The 19728-nt window shown below is 38.0% G+C and overlaps 5 protein-coding genes across 9 annotated transcripts; 2 read left to right on the top strand and 3 right to left on the bottom strand.

The window, feature by feature from the left end:
* The first annotated feature begins 76 nt into the window (after positions 1-76).
* On the top strand, positions 77-3617 carry LOC133712089 (magnesium transporter MRS2-5). 5 transcript variants are annotated; one of them, XM_062138171.1, is made up of 7 exons: positions 77-278; positions 1046-1620; positions 1876-1946; positions 2048-2176; positions 2583-2927; positions 3097-3144; positions 3266-3617. In XM_062138171.1, the coding sequence occupies exons 2-7, from the start codon at positions 1131-1133 to the stop codon at positions 3494-3496; spliced, it is 1314 nt and encodes a 437-aa protein (XP_061994155.1). In that variant the 5' UTR covers positions 77-278; positions 1046-1130; the 3' UTR covers positions 3497-3617. The 5 variants fall into 5 exon arrangements, with proteins under 5 accessions (XP_061994155.1, XP_061994154.1, XP_061994151.1 ...); XM_062138170.1 differs by having other exon boundaries at positions 930-1620; XM_062138167.1 differs by having other exon boundaries at positions 923-1620.
* Positions 3618-3832: 215 nt separating this feature from the next.
* On the bottom strand, positions 3833-7401 carry LOC133709585 (probable inactive purple acid phosphatase 1). Its single transcript, XM_062135377.1, has 12 exons — positions 7079-7401; positions 6877-6968; positions 6714-6780; positions 6489-6611; positions 6303-6395; positions 6039-6165; positions 5662-5743; positions 5451-5583; positions 5045-5250; positions 4841-4966; positions 4364-4673; positions 3833-4253 (listed from the first exon to the last, which is right to left on the bottom strand). The coding sequence occupies exons 1-12, from the start codon at positions 7247-7249 to the stop codon at positions 3948-3950; spliced, it is 1836 nt and encodes a 611-aa protein (XP_061991361.1). The 5' UTR covers positions 7250-7401; the 3' UTR covers positions 3833-3947.
* Positions 7402-9720: 2319 nt separating this feature from the next.
* On the bottom strand, positions 9721-14015 carry LOC133710937 (probable inactive purple acid phosphatase 1). Its single transcript, XM_062137091.1, has 13 exons — positions 13840-14015; positions 13556-13733; positions 13368-13459; positions 13182-13248; positions 12929-13051; positions 12690-12782; positions 12443-12572; positions 12098-12179; positions 11848-11980; positions 11329-11534; positions 11109-11234; positions 10503-10812; positions 9721-10324 (listed from the first exon to the last, which is right to left on the bottom strand). The coding sequence occupies exons 1-13, from the start codon at positions 13860-13862 to the stop codon at positions 10019-10021; spliced, it is 1869 nt and encodes a 622-aa protein (XP_061993075.1). The 5' UTR covers positions 13863-14015; the 3' UTR covers positions 9721-10018.
* A 1786-nt stretch (positions 14016-15801) lies between these two features.
* LOC133711101 (small ribosomal subunit protein uS10z/uS10x-like) lies at positions 15802-16732 on the top strand. Its single transcript, XM_062137269.1, has 3 exons — positions 15802-15944; positions 16049-16168; positions 16590-16732. The coding sequence occupies exons 1-3, from the start codon at positions 15818-15820 to the stop codon at positions 16730-16732; spliced, it is 390 nt and encodes a 129-aa protein (XP_061993253.1). The 5' UTR covers positions 15802-15817.
* Positions 16733-17374: 642 nt separating this feature from the next.
* On the bottom strand, positions 17375-19678 carry LOC133709279 (uncharacterized). The gene is made up of 3 exons (XM_062134958.1): positions 18619-19678; positions 18480-18536; positions 17375-17855 (listed from the first exon to the last, which is right to left on the bottom strand). The coding sequence occupies exons 1-3, from the start codon at positions 19424-19426 to the stop codon at positions 17812-17814; spliced, it is 909 nt and encodes a 302-aa protein (XP_061990942.1). The 5' UTR covers positions 19427-19678; the 3' UTR covers positions 17375-17811.
* Between the last annotated feature and the right edge of the window lie 50 nt (positions 19679-19728).

Here is a 19728-nt window from a genome sequence, read left to right as displayed (position 1 = left end):
ATCTATAAAAAAAAAAAAAACAAAAAATTTATTTTGGTTATTTGCACAAAAAAAAAAAACAAATTCTTAGATTATATGATATGTACCGTAAAAAAAAAAAAAAAAATGAAAGAAAAATTCTCCTGAGCCAGAGGTTGTTCTCCTTCGTCAACCTCAACCCGAAGCGTACTGGGCATTCATAATCACTGAGACAAACACCGCCCTTTACACCATCTGCTTCTCCTCACCTTTCAGCTATCCACCATTTCCCGATTACCAGTCGGAGCTCTTTTCCCAAGGTAAAGTTCTTTTCTTTGTTCTCAGATTCTTTCTCATTTACTGATTTCCTTGAATGAGAGACTCTTCGGTTTTGTGGCCATGATAACCTGGATTTCGTTGCTTTCCTTTCTGAGACTAAATCAATACTTTTTTTTTTTTTTTTTTTTAAATTTTTATTTTATGGAAAAGATCGTTCCTTTAATTTCTGGGTGTTCTAAAGAAGTAATCTTTATTTATTTTGAGCTTGTAATTTGAACTTATTCCTACTGTTGATTTATAGTGTTCTGATTTGGGGCTGGAGTTTGCTAGTTGAATCGAAATTTTGTGAGTCAATTAGGCTAATGAGATTGGCTGCTTCTAATTTACAGCAGTCAATTCAACTGTGATAGGTTGATATGTAGTTCCTGTTGTTTTCAAGATATGAATCGTCAACTGTGTTGGGTTGATATGTAGTCCCTTTTGTTTTCAAGATATGAATCGAATTGACTCAATGACTGATGACATGTAGTTATCAAACTCAACTGAGACTGAGATATTTCCAAGTTTCAGTTCATGTCTTTTCTGTTCACTCATAGTTTTTCACTTGTTTTTTTAACTGTCAGTGATGTACTTGTACTTTTAGGGGCAATAAAATTTGAAAGGGTTCATCATTTTCTACGTACAGCTTTCAGATTCTGCTTTAAACATGTGGTGAGAACATGGATGGATGTCGAAGTAGTGGTTGCGCTTCCATACAATATTCTATCACCAATAGCTAGATTTCTCAAACACGGCTGTGGTGTTGCAGTTTTGTATTGTTTAGTATACACCGAGATGGAAGTTTTCTTCTTCCGGATTCTGGATTAGCATCCACAGCAGGGTGAATATATCCAATGGAAGGATCACGAAGTCCTTTAATTCATTCTGATCATCCAGAATCCACCTCCTCTAATAATACTGGAAACTTTCAGTTTTATGCAAATGGAATTCGTGAGTGTCCTGGTGGTATCCAGGGACTGGAGAAGAGAGGTCATGGAATTCGTGGTTGGCCTGGTGGTATCGAGGGACTGAAGAAGAGAGGTCAGGGAAGTCGATCTTGGATAAAGATTGATACAACTGGGGACTCAAAGATTTTGGAGCTTGACAAGGCTACTATTATGAGACATTGTTCTTTGCCTGCCAGAGATCTCCGACTTTTGGACCCTTTGTTCATTTACCCTTCTACAATTTTAGGAAGGGAGAAAGCTATTGTTGTTAGTCTAGAACAGATAAGGTGTATAATCACAGCTGAAGAGGTTATCCTTATGAATTCCCTGGATCGATGTGTTGTTCAGTACAAATCTGAATTATGCAAACGCCTTCAGGCAAACAAAGATCAATCTGGTGAGGAAACTAGTTCTACACATTACCTGATGGCTTTTATGCTTTTAGCTTCTCATGCTTTTCTTAAGCATGTGAACAATATATTTTTTTTCTTTTCTTTTGCCACTCCTCCGAAATATCTTATCCAACAGTAAAAGAGGTTTCCACTAAAATTTAGTTACAACTCGTTTCTCTTGGAAAAATTTATTTTCTTTTAGTGATCAAAGAAAAACGAAATGTTAAATGCATTTCTGACAATGAGTCTATTTGATTTAGATGACTTGCCCTTTGAATTTAGAGCACTGGAGCTGGCTTTGGAACTAACTTGCTTATCTCTAGATGCTCAGGTAATGCATATCTCTATTTTCATTTGGAACATGCTGCATTTGTGTGGATTATACCAAAGTAGTGAAGTCTTTACTAACTTGGTATATGCATCATTTGATAGGTAAAAGAACTGGAACTGGAGATATACCCTGTGCTGGATGAACTAGCAACATCCATTAACACTCTGAATCTAGAGCGTGTGCGTAGACTCAAAGGTCACCTCCTTGCCTTGACACAACGAGTGCAGAAGGTAAAAGATGAGTACTTAGCTTTCTGAGGCTGATTCTATTGGCACCTAATTATCTTCTCCCCTAAAGCCCTAAAGAAAGTATTATTATCTTTATGTTCCCGTCATTTATTTGAATATGTTTTCAAGATTTTAACTCAAATTTTTAAAAGGACCATGTCTGGCTTGCAAAATGGAAAATGAAGAGAGGTGCTGCAGCCAGGAAGGAAATGGGATATTTTATTTTATTTTATTCTTATATTTTTTTTCTGTTTCAATACAAATTGGCCACAAGTTAAATTGGGTTTATAAAGTTGGAAAAAAAAATGGGAGGGTTGGTGAGTGAAGACTTGGGGGCCAATAGAGCATCTGGTTCATAATATCTGTATACCTTCCATATCTTCAATATATTTGCTTTTTATTATTCTAGGTCCGTGATGAAATAGAACATCTCATGGATGATGACGGCGACATGGCTGAGATGTACCTGACTGAGAAGAAACAAAGGTCGGAGTGTTTTCCCTCAAGCGACCTTAGCTGTCAAACTAACTCCTCGGGTGATGATAAAGTGGTTTCGAAATCTGCTCCTGTTTCACCAGTAGAGTCACTTGGTGGATCACAGAATTTGCAAAGGACTTTTAGCAGTATTGTGAATTCAAGCAGAACTGGAAGCTTCATTAGTTCATCTAATAGTGAAGAAGACGTTGATCAACTGGAAATGCTGCTTGAAGCATACTTTATTATCATTGACCATACTCTCAGCAAATTGTTATCGGTATGACATTTTGATGTTCCGTGATATCTAGTTTCTATATAAAGTCATAGTTTTTGAGGTTTTTAGAAATTGTAATGTTTAAAACATGAATTGCCTTCTGTTTGTTAGCAAATACCGATATATCACCTTATCTATGGCATGTCTCATTTTACTTGTACTTGTGCTGCAGCTAAAAGAATACATTGATGATACAGAAGATTTTATTAACATCAAACTGGTAAGAGTGATTAACAATCTCTAATTTTCTAAACCCTAGATTGCCTTTTTCGTTTTATTTCTTTGAATTTCTATTATATATACACTAATTTCATTCTAATTACACTTTTGCTCATGCACAGGGCAATGTTCAGAACCATCTGATAAAATTTGAGTTGCTTCTTACAGCAGCTACCTTTGTGGCTACAATGTTTGCTTCTGTTACAGCAGTATTTGGAATGAATTTTGCAGACTCTGTTTTTGATAATCCATCCACATTTAGTTGGGTTCTGATTATTTGTGGTTTCGTCTGTGGGTTCTTGTACTTCACTTTCCTGATTTATTGTAGGCACAAAAGGATCTTTCCATTGTAACAGAACAAACTACTTCAATGAAATGAAGATTCATACACTGAAATTGGTTTTTGCATCTGATAAAGAGCAAACCAGTACTCTCATAGAATTTAATGGTTAAAATGATTTCTTCTTTTCTTTAGTCTCTGAAATAACCAGCTCTTCCTTTCCCAACAAAATCAGAAACCAATTTACTAGAAGACTCAGTCGGTCCCAGTGTTTTTCTTTTCTTTTGACCCAATATTGAAAACAAATTTGGGGGGTAGATTATTACAGTTAAATCAAATACTAATTATTGTCAACAGAATATGAAGGGTTCGGAAACATGCAAGTGTCAACGGACATACCAGCATAATGGGAGAAAATTATTCTTGTAGTACTATTGCTGAAGATAACCTTCAATATACATCAGAAAGTCACTGTTCACTGTAACAAATATTCAAAATTACAAGTATATACTTCTAAATCCAGTTCATGACGCTAGTGTCGTGCTTGGACAACTATCAACTGTGCAGGCCAAGATGTCCCTATAATCTCTGGATATTCTGAAAGAGTCATAAACCTGTCCATCCCTGCTCTTCTTGTACTCGAACAACAAATTTGAATGATCAAATGCTGTGAGCTTGACAAATCCATGGTCATAGTCTTTGAAAATACTCCATTTTGTTTGAAGGGATGTAAAAGTTGATAGACTTGCTCCTGCACCACCAGCAACCACATGTATTGTTCCATTCAAGCTGCCCTTATAATAGTGCTTCTCTTCATTTGTGCAAATATTCTGTTCCACAGAGACAACAACACTTCCATCATTAATAACCAACAGTAAAATCTAGATTAAATGGAATTGAGGGTAGTAAATGGTGATTGCACATTGAGAAAAAGATATACCTGGTATATGGGACATGTTCTTTCATAGTTATGTACATGGCCATAAATGGCAATGTCAACCTTGTACTTTTGCCATAGCTTCTGAAGGCTCTCCCTCCCCATTGGTTCATTAAATGATCCTTCTTCTGCATAAGAGATACAAGAAGAATATCCGAGAACCCGATGTGCAAGAAAAATTAGCCATGGTTGCTTCTGTCTATCGACTGATGCTAAACAGTGCTCAATGAATTTGTACTGCTCTGTTCCCTCTCTCCAATCATGTTCTGTGTCCGCTATGCAGAAGTGAAACATGCCATAGTCAGTGGAGTACCTGGATTAATAGCATTATCAGACCATAATGGAGAAAAAAAATTGTGAATATATTGAATCCAGCAAACTGATAAGGTTTCGATGGGAACAATATCAATATTAAAAGAGGATAATCTTGGTCATAAACAATCTAGGGGTTGTGATCACAATGCAAAAAGACTCCCATACCAGAACTTAGCATTGTTCTTGGTGGGAACATAGAACATATTTTCAGCCAACACACCACATTCTCCTCCTGAATCCATGTTCCCATAGAAAGAACCTGATCCTGGCCAGTCGCGTTCATGGTTGCCACTGAAAGCAAAAAAATAAAATAAAAATTCAAAAGAGGAACACTTGCTGAAATAAATTATGTATCAAATAATGACAAACCTTGCAATCATGTAAGGAACAGTTGATGCTATTGGCTCAACTTGTGCAGTAAATTGGTCCCATTGTGAAAGGTAACCATTTGCATAACATATATCTCCAATATGGAACACAATATCAATGTTTTTCAGGTCTCGAATAAGCTGCTTAGTAGTGTTGAGAGAGCCTCTCTGGAAATTGTTATATTCATTGGAACCATCAGCTTCATCCTATGTGGTGAAAGAGTGGATGGAACAAATCAGAAACTATATCAAAGTGATTCACATAGCTAATAACAACTTGGAAATCCACATTTGCACTGAACGAAGTAGCAATTATTTAGAAGAAAGCAAAAGGGTTAAACAGTGATCAAAAGGAGGGTAAGATTCTGAATACTACAGCATGTAATGTTCCAAAAGGGAGTTCAAACCTTTCCCATGTCACCGAAAATGACTACACGTTGTAAAGAATTTTGACCAGGATAAGGAGATGCTTTAAACTGATAGTCTTGACTCCATATATATGTACCATTAAACAATCTATGTCCCAGCCTGTACGTATACCTGCATAAAACTCGTGTGGTTAGTAGCAATCATACTCACTCCTCTTTCAAGAAAATCATATACAGAACTTCAACCTACACTTTATTTGGCCACAACTCCTTCAGAAAACTAGTGTGTATGAATCCAGGGTCACGCCATCCCACTGTTCTTGCAGGTGCACCTGCACATGTACATTGACAACATAAACTGTAAACATCCAGATTATAAAACAGGATCTAACCAGATATATGTCATAAGCTCGTACAGGGACATAAATATTCGGACATGTTTGGCAGCAAAGACAATAGACAAGCAACTGTTTTTACCATTATGAAATACTAATCTATCTTCCCTTTAGCAGTTAAGACATGCTGACATTTCTTTTGACTGCATGATTAATCTTCACTAGAATTCTATTGTATTTTGTCTGCATTATTTTCTTCAAAACAGAAAAAAGTTGCAAGAAAGTTACGGACCACACATGCTATGACGATCAAAAGTTTGTGTCACAGCTGGGGAACGCAAACGTTCTCCTCTTGGACCCCAATCAACAAAAGGCTCTGCCTCATCAATCCCATATCCACTAGTCCATGTTACAGTCATCTGAGTTTAAGTACAGAAACATATTATTACCTTGAATAGTTGCCTTAATACATTTTTCATGAAGCAATGTTGATACTCAAAAAACCTTGTCTGGATTAAAAGAAAAAGGTCAACAGCAACTTGGAGATTGAACGTACTTCATTCCATTCTTTCCCTTGTGCTATTCGTGGATAAACTGGTGCATTTGGATTAGAGAAAGCTACAACATTTGACACCGCCACGACCTTTGGCTACCACACAGAAAAGAAGGACTTACAAAATTGCAGCTTCATTAAACCAAAAAGTTCAATTGCATAAGAACTGCAGCGCAAGTTTTAGCATACATTCAGTAAACCACCAGAAAACAGCGCGAAAGAGAAGTCCGATCTCTGGTTGATCAGCTGAAGCTTCAAGAAGCCTTTTCCAGTGTCCTTGTACTCGGGACTGGAGTAATTTGCATATTGAAACTGGAAATGGAAACGGATTCATGTCACTTCTTTAGGCATTTTACACTTGCGAAGCTAAAGAAGCAATGTACAAAAAACAAGGTAATTGCAAACTAAATGAACCTTAATAGGTGCAGAGCACAAAAATGGAGGATAAACTCTTGGATTTTCCTCAGGGCAGGAAGAAGCACTGAAAATCAGACCATAGTAAAATCACTCCAAAAGGTCCAAATTTTAACTGAAACCAAATTTGGGCAAAAAGGTCAAGAAAAGAACACTACTATACCTAAAATTAGCAGGAGAAAATACTCCAATCCAATCCTCAGTTGAAGGGTTTTCAGAACCAAATTCCAAAGTCACCCATTCAGTGTCTTGCCCCTAAAATAGTGAAAGAAACCCATTAAACTTCTCCTAAAATCAAAATCAAAGGGTATATAAATTATTTCAAGCAGGAGTGCTAGTAATAAGTGAGGACAGTGAGGCTTTACCCTTAATCCTAGAACAGTAGGAGAGGCTTTGATATAAGCAAGGTCATGAAGAGCAAAGGTTGCTTGATGAATAGCAATTCTGGAAAGAGGGTGCTCTCCATGTGAAGTTGCCTCTTGGATGATTACAAGACCCAACAGAATTAACAACCTCATCACTTTCAGTTGTTTCATCCCCACACAGTATCTAAAGCTGCGAGTTGAAGAGGAGAGTGACGACTGACGTAGTTGAACTGTTGAAGAAGCAAAGTAACCAATTAAGTACGAGCTTGTTATGTGTAACTTGAAGTACGAGATTATAGGTTCGTCAGTTCCAATGATGGCATCATCTAAGGAATCCCAAGGGAAGATTCGACTGAGCTCCCATTTTAAAGGGCTTTCCAGAAGTTTCAATTTTTTTTTTGGGTTTTTGTCCACTTACCCCATTTCTAGGGATTTTTTCCCCACTAACCCCATTGAATTTTTTTAATTCCCTCTTACCCAATACACTCTAAGGGAGTCTTCCCTAATACCCCACTAAGATTTTTTTTTTATTTTTAATTTTTTTTTAATACCATTTTACCCCTCACCCCTTATTTACTTAGAGAGAGAGAGAGAGAAAATAGAAGAGAGAGAAACCATAGGAGACTTCGCCGGAATCCGGTGGCCGGCCGCCGGATTCCGGCCAACTTTCGCTGGAATCCGGTCACCGGCCGCCGGATTCCGGCCAACTTTCGCAGGATTCCGGTCACCGGCGGCCGGAATCCGGTCACCGGAATTTGTTGAAAATCTCACCGGAAAGGTTTTTTTTGCCCCCAATAGACATCTATTGCCCCCCAATAGACCTCTATTGCCTCCTATTGCCCTCCAATAGACGTCTATTGCCCCCCAATAGACGACTATCAGCCATGTATTGCCCCCCAATAGACGTCTATTGCCCCCCAATAGAACTTTCGGTAGCCGAAATAGGAACTAATCTTCCTAAAATTTGACAGATAAAACTTTGATTAAAGAAAAAACGAAGAAATTATATCAATTTTAAAACGTCTATTGCCTCCCAATAGACGTCTATTGCCCTCCAATAGACGTTTCGATTACCGAAATGAGAACTAATTTTTCTAAAATTACACAAATATAACTTTGATTAAAGAAAAAAAAAATTACATTAATTCAAAACGTCTATTGCCCCCCAATAGACCCTTGACACACTCCTAAGAGCACATAAAATAACCTGTGAAAAGAGGTCATTCCAAAGTGAACGCCATATGGAAACTTCAACAGTCCTCACTGTTGCCTGAGAGGCTGAAGCAAACTGGAATATGCTGCTAATAAACTTCCATGTATCTCGAAGAGTGTCATATATACAAGTAAAAAGAAAGGCAATGAAATTGACTAGTGTAAGAAACATGTGAATTGGAGCATAGAGTATTGCCCACAGCATCCCAAATATAGGATATACAACAAGTGGCTCCAATACAATTGAGATAGAATTATATCACCGGTTTAATAGTTATTGAGAAAATTAGAAATCAAAAACATCAGAAGACCTACCAATGCTCCAGATGGACGATAGGAAAAACAATATTGGAAACAGTAAAACCTCCACTAGGTTCTCGACTATATTGCAAGAAGACTCAATCAGAAACAAAATCATTGTACAGATGCTCCCCAATACCTCAAAAAATACATTCCAAACTGGGAGAAGGAAGCTAAAGCACTCTACGAAAGGTTCGAACATAGGCCGGGCAAAAAAATGAAAAAAAGGATCGAGTGGTACTCCTGATATTCAAGAACCAGCGACGTTCACGAGCAGGTCACTCTTTCTCCCTTCAATAGACGATGGATCTGGATCGTCGCCTTCGACCACTATCGCCGGGAAACGACGACGACGTGGCTTTACTGCCGCTCGATCCCATCTTCTCTCTCAATGCGCCTAGAAATGCGATTCGAACCGCGGAACTGAGATCTGCATCACAGCTCGCACTCGATCGAGTGGAGGATTTTCTGCGGAGGAGAGAGAGAGAGAGAGACAGCGCCGGAGGAGAGAGAGAGACGGCGCCGGAGGCAAGAGAGACGACACGGAGGAGAGAGAAGCAGCGCCGGAGGGGGGAGAGAGATCGGGATGTGAGAGATTGATGTTGAGTGGCGTGTTTGTAATTTTTTAATTGGGTTGAGGGTATAATGGTCATTTGGTGTCAAATTGGGTATGTGGGAACAAAAATCTGTTGCTGGGGTAAGTGGGATAATTTTTGCTCATTTTGGGGCTTTGGGTCAAGGACCCTTTTTTTTTTTATCAAAGTTTGTTTTTGTCGAAATTTTATCTAGCAGTAAAAGTTTATAAAAGATAAGAGTTTTCACTCTGATATTCCGGAGCTGAGAGCAGTTAGATTATTCAAATTTTGCATGCATCTTATACGTTGAAGTGTTGAACTAATCTAACTGTTTTCTATTTTAAATTTTCAATATTCGGGTTTTCTCAAAAAAAAAAAAAAAAAAAAAAATTCAATATTCGGAGAGCATTATAAATCACCCAAAAAATGAGAGTTAAAGTTGTTACTAAGCATAAAGATAATATTGTTCCCGGGTGTTTTTGATAGACAATAAACGATGCATTTTCTTGATGTTATCTTGTACGAAGCCGAGAAATAACTTTGTGGTTCCGGAAGTAGAAAAGCCTAAACTTTTGTATTTCTTTGTCTATGTTTTTCTGTTTAATTTCGATAACAAAGTTACATCGATCATTAGTTACTAATTGGGAACAACTAGTTGACGAGAAAGAAGACAATCTTGGACCAACAATCTCGATTTCTATAGTGGATCGGCAATTCAATCTTTACTTGGGAGGCTGAAGAAGCAGAGGTAAATACAGTTCACTACTGCATGTCTCAAATTCTCGCAAACTCTTTTGTTTCAACCATTATTGAACAACCAGCATGTTTTCCTTTTATATTCAAACTTCTAAATTCAAGATGCCATTGCTGTACTTGGGCAACTATCAACACTGCAGGCCAAGATGTCTCTGTAATTCTTGGATATTCTGAAAGAGTCATAAACCTTTCCATCGCTGCTCTTCTTGTACTCGAACAACAGGTTTGAGTGATCAAATGCAGTCATTTTGACAAATCCATAGTCATAGTCCTTAAAGATACTCCATATCGTATTAATAGGAGCAAAGCTTACAAGACTTGCTCCTCCACCGCCAGCAACCACATGGATTGTCCCATTCAGATTACCTACGTAATGTTGCTTCTCCTTGCTAGTGCAGATATTCTGCAGAATGAAATAAATGTGGGATCAAATTTAAGTCAAAGATAGAAGGACCGGGTATTTGGTGCAAATTCAATTGGTTAGGGAGTACTGTAAGTTTTTGAAAACATGAGTATAGTCATGCCTAAGAATGTAGGACAAAATGTAATGTACAAAGCAATGCAGAGAAGTTTTGGTTTACCTCGTAAATGGGACATGTCCTTTCATAATTGTGCACATGGCCATATACGGCAATGTCAACCTTGTATTTCTGCCATAGTTTCTGAAGGCTCTCCCTTCCCATTGGTTCCTCAAACGATCCTTCAGCTACATAAAAGCTCGCAGAAGAGTAACCCAATACCCGATGTGCAAGAAATATCAGCCATGGTTGCTTTTGTCTATCAACTGTTGCAAAGCAGTTCTCAATGAACTTGTACTGCTCTGTTCCTTCTCTCCAATCATGTTCTGTGTCGGCTATGCAGAACCGGAACATGCCATAGTCAGTGGAATACCTGGAAAAAGAAACTAATAATGTTCAAGACAGTTAAATAATCTGGAAGACCGGAACTACCAAAGTTTACATTCACATTAATCACGAAGCAGGACTGTAAGCAACGGTGTCATTAAAGTGATAGATATTACTTGAGACTCCTAAAAATTGATTTTCAAGGCCAAATTCGCTAAAGTAACGACTAACTTGTAATGGGATCCCAAATTTAGAAGGAAATTATGGCATTACATACAGGTAAAAGGTCTGAACATGGTATCCAACAGTGAGATATGACGAGGTTTGTGAATTGTTCCATACCAGAATTTTTCCCTGTTCTCAGCAGGGACATAAAACATGTTCTGGGCTAAGACACCGCATTCCCCACCTGAATCTGTGCTTCCAAAAAAGGAACCTGAATTAGGCCAGTCACGCTCGTGATTTCCACTGAAAGAGTAAATAAATTACAAATCAGCAAAGAAGACTGTGGAGAAGAAAACATTTTTAAACAAGGTGTGAAACTGTTGTAGAATTGACAAACCTTGCAACCATGTAAGGAACAGAAGATGCTATTGGCTCAACCTGTGCGGTAAATTGGTCCCATTGTGAAAGGTAACCATTTGCATAACATATATCTCCAATATGGAACACAATATCAATGTTTTTCAGGTCTCGAATAAGCTGCTTAGTAGTGTTGAGAGAGCCTCTCTGGAAATTGTTGTATTCATTGGAACCATCCTCTTCATCCTGCATGGTGTAACATTAAACAAAGGATTTGGGAAACTACATGGAAGTTTGTAAACCTGGTTAAAGTAAAAATTCATAGAAATGCAATATATGCATTACTTTGACATGAAGCAGCAGAGCTTACAAGTAAGTTCAGTTGAATCAAAACAAAATCAGCCTATTCATCCTCATAAGACTTAAGACATGTGAAGACTACTTCACAGATCAGTGAAATAGTTCCGAGTATTGAAATATCATAAATTGAAATGTGACAGAAACAAAAACAAGGGTATAGCAATGTCTTATTGACACAGTATATGAAGAGAGTCTAAACCTTTCCCATGTCACCAAATATAACAATACTTTGAGGAGAATTTTGTCCAGGATAAGGAGAGGCTCTGAACTGGTATTGTTGACTGAAAACATATGAACCATCTGACAATTTGTGTCCTAGTTTGTAGATATACCTACATAATAATCATGAATTTTCAACATAGGACTTGGTGATAATCCAATTAAACATGGTTAAGAGTTAAGAAGCAGTGAGAGCTTTCTTTTTTTAATTTTATCGAAATGTAGCATACACTGTATTGGGCCACAATTCCTTCAGAAAAGCAGTGTGTATATATCCAGGATCTCGCCATCCCACTGTTCTTGCTGGTGCACCTGTGTCCGTAGTATGCACATGGTTAATGTGAATCATGTACTAGAAAATGGATATATATGCAAGAACATTAAGAAGCCTCAACAGTAGAAGAAGACAATGTATGAATGAAATACCAGCAACAAATTTCACATCTAAATGTCACTACTTCATAATCAGTAAAGATAATAATAATTAGATCATGCACCTAGAGAATGGTTAGTATTTATTTTTCCTCTTATTTTATGCAAAAGAAGTTTCACATGTGAAGAAAATATTCACACACCACACATGCTGTTGCGATCGAAGGTCAAAGTCCCGGCTGGGGATCTCACAAGGTCTCCTCCTTTCTCACCCCATTCAACAAAAGGTGTTGCTTCCCCTAGAGCATATCCACTTGTCCATGTTACAGTCATCTAGATATCAAGTATAACGGATATCATTTCATGAGAAACAGCAGGTCACATTCTTGTGGACAAATAAGCTATTCAATGGAAAGAAATTCAGTACACCAAATAAGAATGTGTCGTTACCTCATTCCACATTTTCCCTTGTGCTAAGCGTGGATAAACTGGAGCTTTTGGATTGGCGAATGTTACTCTACCTGAGATTGCCACCAGCTTTGGCTGTTTTACAAAATAGTCAGATAAGAAACAAAACCAGATACATCACAACAGTTCATTCTTTAAAATTTGGCAAATGCAAGAAGGCATGGTACTGTAAGAGCTATCGAACCAATATGCAGTTATAGAAAAATTAAAAAATAACATACGTTTGACAATCCACCGGAGAATAGTGCAAAAGAGAAGTCTGATCTCTGGTTAATCAACTGTAACTTCAAGGAGCCTCTCCCTGTATCTTGGTACTTCGGACTAGAGTAATTTGCATACTGGTACTGCACAAAAAGAAAAAAGAAAAAAAAAAATGCAAAACATATTTAATATGCGGTTCTGTAACTCTGGATCCACTTGAAACACTGAGAAGGCAGGTAAAAAATAGCCATGGAAAAGCAGCACCGTGCTAACCTTAATTGGTGCAGAACATAAAAATGGAGCAGTCATCATAGAATTTTCTACAGCGCAGGTTGAAGCACTGCATATCCAATCAAGTCCTTAAATCAATGCTCTACTATTCATCGCAACGAAATCGAAATCGAAATCAAAATCAAAACCATTGCAAGAGAAAAATGCTGGTGCTTTTCAATAGCTGACCTGAAATTTGCAGGAGAAAATACTCCAATCCAATCATCATTTGAAGGGTGAGGAGAACTGAACTGCAGATTTACCCAAACTGAAGTTTCCCCCTAAATTAACAAAAACAGCATAAGCACTAGAAATTTATAGCTTGAACTAATATCAATGAAGCACATTCATTCATTCCCATTTGTACATCTGATCACCTTCAGTCCAAGAAGCTCAGGGGAGGCTTTAACATAAGCTCTGTCATGAAGAGCAGATAACGCCCGGTGAACCGCAATTTTGGACAAGGGCTGATCTCCATCAGACCTCACCTCCTGAACTGTTGCAAGCACCAATGTGATTGCAAACAAGGTAACAACAACTTTCATCTTTCTCAACCTGCCCATCATGTAAAAATAAGAACCAATTTATTGAAAAAATACAAATCCCATTTGCTTTGATTCACAAATTCCACCAAGTGGGTATTTGAGTTGGAGGAACAGACCTGTGGGGAAGTAACTGAAGCATGAAGCATGAAGCTAAAGAAATGAAGTATATATTGCTTTTGTGGGCTGTTTTTATGGACCAAGTCAAGTCAAGGCAAGTGCAAGCAAAAATGGACTTGAGAATCTCAAGCCTTGCGTTTACTTTGTGGAGGAATGGAAGATTACGCAAGACACAGAGCTATCTTTTTAAGTTTTACAAGAGGGAAAGTCGCCGGGCATTTATTGCAAGGCAAAGGTACCGCTTTATGAAAGTCGACGCTGTTTGGGGCCCCTTTCCTTCTCTTTTTAATTTTTATGATGACTTGATAAGCCCGCCATCTGCAAACAACGAATGGAATCCAATTATTTGTTTTTGTTTTTGTTTTTGTTTTTGTTTTTGTTTTTGGTTTTGGCAGTGGAAGCGTGACCTTTTTTCGGATCTTCTTGCCAAGTAGGCAGTTCGTCCACCTAAAGCACCAATGAGGCTAATCGAGGGGGCTGACCACCTTCTACCGTCTAAACACACCTAGGTTAGGCCTTGTCAACGGGCCAGACCCGTCCGTTTATAGCGGACTGAGCCAGACCTTACTACATTTTTAAATAATAACAGGCCGGATCGGGCTTCATTGTAAATCGCAAGATCCAAGCTCGTCCATATAAAACGGGTTTTTACCGGCCGAGTCGGGTAGCCCTCATTTTTCAGGGCCATGCCGAGCTTTATTTATGAAGAAATCTTTAAAGACAATATTTTTTTTTTGTTTTGTTTTAAGAGTTTGAACCCATGATATATCCTAGTTCATGATGAAAATGAATTATTACAGGACCCAGTAGTGGGCGGCTGACTTGATCATATATATATATATGTGTGTGTGTGTGTGGAACTGTCCTCATTCCTCATTAGTTTAAAGGTGTGATTGTGATAAGTGGGAAAAAGAAGGTTTGCACTTCCAAATAAAGTTGAGTTTGGTTTCATCCTTTGGTGTTTGTATATATAATACGAAAAATTGCCAACAAACAATGGGTGTGGGAGTAGTGGGTAGTTATGCTTATATGAGTGGGTAGTTTTAGGAAATTTTTTTAGTTAATTTTTTTATATTTTGTTTATTATATTTTGACACTTTTGTCCCTGATGAATAAAATGTTATTCATGATATTTTAATCTTTGAGAGTTAAAAAGGTAAAAAAGTCAGTTTTGGCTAACAAAGCCTATTCTCTTAATAATAGTATACATATTTTAGAAAACTATATATTAATATATATATATATATATATATATATATATATATAATTTTATATAATATACATTAATTTACGGGCTTTTCCGGGCCGGGCCTGGAGGGCTTTTACTGGCCTATGGGTCGGGTCGGGTTTTAAACCCCTAAACCAAGCCCTCTACCCACTGAGGCGGGCCTTTGCGGGCTTTTATGAGGGCTGGGCCAGACTTTTAACCATCAGACTTGCGAGCCTCCATCGGCCCATTTGATCCGCGGGCTAAATGATGAGGCCTAACCTAAGTGCTGCCCAGAGAAATTTTTGAAACACTACTTATATGTTAGAATTCCGATAAAAAAAAAAAAAAAATTTCGTTTGTTTTGGAAGATAATTTTACTCCATTGGTTAAGGCTAAAAAGTCATGCCCATTTAGTTTTGGAGGTGGGTCAATAAGAGATGGGCTCAAACTAGGGACAGGGTCCATAGAGCTGTGAGAAAGACTTACTGGGCTGAAAACAACCCAGAAAGGGTGTACAAAGGCCACTGTCCAATACAAAAGGTCAAAACCCTATATAAACGAACTATAGAGGTGGAAATTAGGTCTAGTAGTCGTCGAAACCCTAGTTATTCTTGCAAAAGAAGTCAAGCCAGTTTCTAGCGGCTGGGTAAGTTAATCTTCTATCTGCGCTTTTTGGTTGATGAGACCAAGCAAATTTCACTAACCATTTTTTTTTGTTGGGATTGATATTTTATTCGTTGCAGTGCTAAAAGAAGAAGCAAGAAAACATGGCTACGGCGGCATACCAAGTTCCCACCAAGTCTGCAAAGCTTGGTTTGGAGGAGCAAAACCAAGAGCCGATTCGTAAGATTAGGATCACACTCTCCTCCAAGAAAGTGAAGAACGTTGAGAAAGGTTGTCTATCACATCCATATTTTTGGGTTTAGTTTATTATTTTGATTTTTCTTTTTTGATAGTGAGTTTATGAGCTTCATTTTGATTTTCGTCTGCAATATTAGTATGCAGTGATCTCATAAAGAGAGCCAAGCAACATCCTGATTCCATCAGGACTAAGGGTCCAGTGCGGATGCCCACTAAGACTCTTCGCATCACTACTAGGAAGTCCCCTTGTGGAGAAGGTATATTTTCTTATGATTACATGATTGGATCTATTTTGCTTTTCGTTTGTTGAATACTTGGATTTGAATGAGATTGATCTGCTGTAAGTAACTAAGTCAAAAAATTCAAGTTACTAGATCTGGTTCTGCGAACACTTTATTGAACATGTAAATTTGCATTAGTTCAAACCTATATTCAAGGTTTAAGTTTTAGTTCTTGCCTCTCGGGTCGTCCCAAAACTTGGTACAAAGGGGACTCGAGTTTTGTTTTGTTACTTGCTCGTCCTTTTTACATAAGATCACTTGTCTGTGGGGTTATGGCAGTTAAAATTTTTGTATTGAGCAGTTTTAATTGAGGTAATTTTGCTTTCAGAGCATATGTTGTAATGTCAAAATTAAGTCCAAATTTTAACATGAGGTATTATTGTTTTTGGGCGCATAGGAACCAACACCTGGGATAGGTTCGAGCTGCGTATTCACAAAAGAGTGATCGACCTCTTCACCACTCCAGGGACGGTCAGGAAAATTACTGAAATTGACATGGAACCAGGCGTGGAGGTTGAAGTTACTATTGGTGACATTTGATGATTTGAGTGTTCGAGTTGTTTTTGTGGGTACATGTTAAGGCTTTAGTTTCTCATCAGAATAGGGCCTTTTTCATTTTGGTACTGAGTTTACATGGATAATACTATTGGCATGGCGACTTTATAGTTTGAGTGGTGTTTCTTCAACATACCTTTTTCCCCAAACCATTACAAGCAGTAAAGTAACATATAAACCAGTAAGTGATCAGGGATGCTGAAAAGAATTGTGGTCGTCTACTCGTCTCAAGTTAATTAGCAAATGATAAAGGATAAAAAATTATATTAAGAAGCCAATGTCACTGACTCACCGCAAAATAATTACTTTGATGACATAAATCGAAACTAAATCAAGGCTTTAGATCAGGATATAGAAGCTAGTCGCCCAGGCTTCACAGTTGAATGCTGTTATTTGCATGGTGAGGCTTTTATCAAGATTGCAACCAAGGAATTGAGAATGTTTTGAAAGATGATTCGTATTGTACCGTGTGAAACCTCGAAGCCATTTGCTGCTTGGCGCTCCATGCAATCGAATATACTCTAGCTATATATCACAATCATTACACATCAGAATTTAGTAGATTAAATTCTCCTTATTGAAGATGCACTCTAAGAAACATAAAGTTCTTATACATCTCCTCATTGAAGGTTTGTTTCTGTAACTGGATATATGAGAAATGTTCATTCTTTAAAAAGCAAATAAAGCATTTTCTATTGGATGACGAAGGATAAAAAAACATTTTCAAAAAGATGAATTTGGGTTTGTTGGTGATATTTTAGAACAGTCTACTAGCTAGTACTCTTTCCACAGCAGTCTAGCATAGCTACCACTCCTTATGTCTTCTCTTTTGGTCAAATTCTTATATCGATCTTTGTAATTAGGGGGAACATGATTGTCACAATGAGTGCCGCATAGGAAGGAAGTGAGATTAACAAATAGATTGCACTTTCATATGAAATGAGATTAATATAGTACAGCTGCCTTCCACCGAAAATTTGATAACTAATGCTTTCCAACAGCTCACGAAGCTTGAATCTTCTTTTGCAATTTATGTACCACCCAAAATGTTTGAAGCAAGCTGACTATCTGCTCCTTACAAATAGTAAGACCCATGAGAGCAAAAATCCTACAAACAGAGAAATATAAAGTTAAGAAATTTATATTAATAGCTACCCCGGCCCTATCAGAGAAATGTCTTGCATATAAAGTTAAACAAGAAGGAAACTTAACAGTGTTCACTATTGATTGATCCAACATTTTTTTTTTTTTGAGGGGAAAATATAAAAAAATTTGATTGATCCAACATATATATTGTGTAAAACTTAATACCTTAATTATCACTAGATTTAGGGTTCTATCTAAAATGCCACAATACATGCAGCTAGTCAGTAACTCAGTAAAACTACTTACTTATACGACGTTGTAGCACATGTTTAATTAATCATATATACATTATAATTTACTGTATAATTTTACGTTGTAGTTTATTTGCTACTTTTTTTAATATGAAACTTTTTTTTTTTTTTACCATGGACCATTTATCTTCCAGTCATCCTCTCACGTAGTACAAGTATTTCTTCCACAAAAGCGTATGAACTAAACAACAAGACTGAAGAAGCAAGTGTAATAGAAAGGGTATGTGTAAAAGAGAAAAAATCTTTGGCCACAAAGATAGACTTTTGTAAGAAATTTTCATCAAGGAAAGAAAGTCAAAAAAGCATTGCCAAGTTGGCAGAGTATGAGTACGTACCTCCAATAATGGTTTTAATTTGAACTCTGGGCTCCAATGTCCCACTCCAAGCAGACCCTAATTATATCAGAACCATAAATCAAAAACAATAATTTTACCAAAAGTCCCATCAGAACTGCAACCATGACTATTCACTAACCTTGACCAAAGCAATTTGTGGTGGTGTTCATCCCACTCCGGCATATACAAGCAAAAGACTGATCCATAGCAGCAAAGCCACACAACCCTCCACTCGCCTCACAATCCTTGCAGGGTCTAGTATAATAAGAATCATTATACTGCAAAGAAATCCCAAATTTCCATTTCGTCGGATCCCCTTCGTCTCCAAACTCATAAACCGATGTATAAGACGAGCATTGCAGCTTGGGAAGATCCAACGCATAACCCGACCCGAACCCAGCAGCAGAATCATCATAAACACAACAAGTAGATATCGGCGCATTCTGCTGCAACCCTATTCCAGACACCCCTTTGCAGGAGTATAACCCTCTACAAACCCGAGAAGCCGAGCCGGTGTCACACAGATCTTCACTTGGATCGAAAACAGGAGATGTTGTGGAGCAGCCGAGAAGAACAAAGATGTTCTCATCTCTTATAGTGAAAGGGCTGGCCTTGTCCAAGCTGAAGCTACCGGAGTTTTGCATGGAGGAGCATGTTGACATCAGCGGGTCTGCGACTATGATAGTGTTGCTGGTGTAGTCTATGGAGGAAATGGTGTAAATGCCGGTTCCGGTGGTGAACTGAAGAGTGTCTAGGTTGGTGCATTTGATGTACCTGGTGAAGTCCGGGTGGCCGCAGCCGAATCCGGTGCCGAATGGGAACTTGACAGGGATTGTGCCGCATGTGTCACGGCATGTCTTGTAGATTATGGAAGAGGCGGTGTGGATCGGAGGAGTTAGCAAGAGGAGAATGGTGGAGAGGAGCAAGGTTTCTGAGGCAGACGGCATTGGAAACTAGGCTAGGGTTTTACTTGAGTGATGAGCTGAGTGTGGTATAAGTACCTTTACATGATTGAGGGAGTTCTTTGGGGAGGTGATTGATTACTTTCTGTTGCCACATCCTGTCTATTTTTTTTTCCTCATAAAAAGAAGAGCCTGCATGTGTTCTTGTGGGTTCTAGCTATAAAGCAATATGGATTTTTCGAAAGGGTTTATTAGTGTGAAAAGGAGGGCAATATTCAACTCGATCCAAACAGAAGGAAGAAGATGCTCAAAGTGACAAAAAAGAGAAGAAAAAAGGGTTAATAATG

Source organism: Rosa rugosa, chromosome 5 (assembly GCF_958449725.1).
Source record: "Rosa rugosa chromosome 5, drRosRugo1.1, whole genome shotgun sequence".
In the NCBI taxonomy this organism is placed as follows: domain Eukaryota; kingdom Viridiplantae; phylum Streptophyta; class Magnoliopsida; order Rosales; family Rosaceae; genus Rosa; species Rosa rugosa.
This window is presented reverse-complemented; position numbering and strand designations above follow the sequence as displayed.

What these genes read in the sequence shown, in the direction of transcription:
- LOC133709585 (XM_062135377.1), bottom strand. Translation starts at nt 7,249, where the DNA reads ATGAAACAACTGAAAGTGATGAGGTTGTTAATTCTGTTGGGTCTTGTA. An exon ending in TTTTCTCCTGCTAATTTTAG is followed by an intron (nt 6,781 to 6,876) that starts GTATAGTAGTGT and finishes TCTGATTTTCAG; the next exon opens with TGCTTCTTCCTGCCCTGAGG. An exon ending in AAGAACAATGCTAAGTTCTG is followed by an intron (nt 4,674 to 4,840) that starts GTATGGGAGTCT and finishes CTATTAATCCAG; the next exon opens with GTACTCCACTGACTATGGCA.
- LOC133710937 (XM_062137091.1), bottom strand. Translation starts at nt 13,862, where the DNA reads ATGCTTCAGTTACTTCCCCACAG. An exon ending in TCTCCGGTGGATTGTCAAAC is followed by an intron (nt 12,783 to 12,928) that starts GTATGTTATTTT and finishes TTTGTAAAACAG; the next exon opens with CCAAAGCTGGTGGCAATCTC. An exon ending in CGATCGCAACAGCATGTGTG is followed by an intron (nt 12,180 to 12,442) that starts GTGTGTGAATAT and finishes CTACGGACACAG; the next exon opens with GTGCACCAGCAAGAACAGTG.
- LOC133712089 (XM_062138171.1), top strand. Translation starts at nt 1,131, where the DNA reads ATGGAAGGATCACGAAGTCCTTTAATTCATTCTGATCATCCAGAATCC. An exon ending in TGACACAACGAGTGCAGAAG is followed by an intron (nt 2,177 to 2,582) that starts GTAAAAGATGAG and finishes TTATTATTCTAG; the next exon opens with GTCCGTGATGAAATAGAACA. An exon ending in CTCTCAGCAAATTGTTATCG is followed by an intron (nt 2,928 to 3,096) that starts GTATGACATTTT and finishes CTTGTGCTGCAG; the next exon opens with CTAAAAGAATACATTGATGA.
- LOC133709279 (XM_062134958.1), bottom strand. Translation starts at nt 19,426, where the DNA reads ATGCCGTCTGCCTCAGAAACCTTGCTCCTCTCCACCATTCTCCTCTTG. An exon ending in CACAAATTGCTTTGGTCAAG is followed by an intron (nt 18,537 to 18,618) that starts GTTAGTGAATAG and finishes TGATATAATTAG; the next exon opens with GGTCTGCTTGGAGTGGGACA. An exon ending in AATTAAAACCATTATTGGAG is followed by an intron (nt 17,856 to 18,479) that starts GTACGTACTCAT and finishes CTCTGTTTGTAG; the next exon opens with GATTTTTGCTCTCATGGGTC.
- LOC133711101 (XM_062137269.1), top strand. Translation starts at nt 15,818, where the DNA reads ATGGCTACGGCGGCATACCAAGTTCCCACCAAGTCTGCAAAGCTTGGT. An exon ending in AGTGAAGAACGTTGAGAAAG is followed by an intron (nt 15,945 to 16,048) that starts GTTGTCTATCAC and finishes CTGCAATATTAG; the next exon opens with TATGCAGTGATCTCATAAAG. An exon ending in GAAGTCCCCTTGTGGAGAAG is followed by an intron (nt 16,169 to 16,589) that starts GTATATTTTCTT and finishes TTGGGCGCATAG; the next exon opens with GAACCAACACCTGGGATAGG.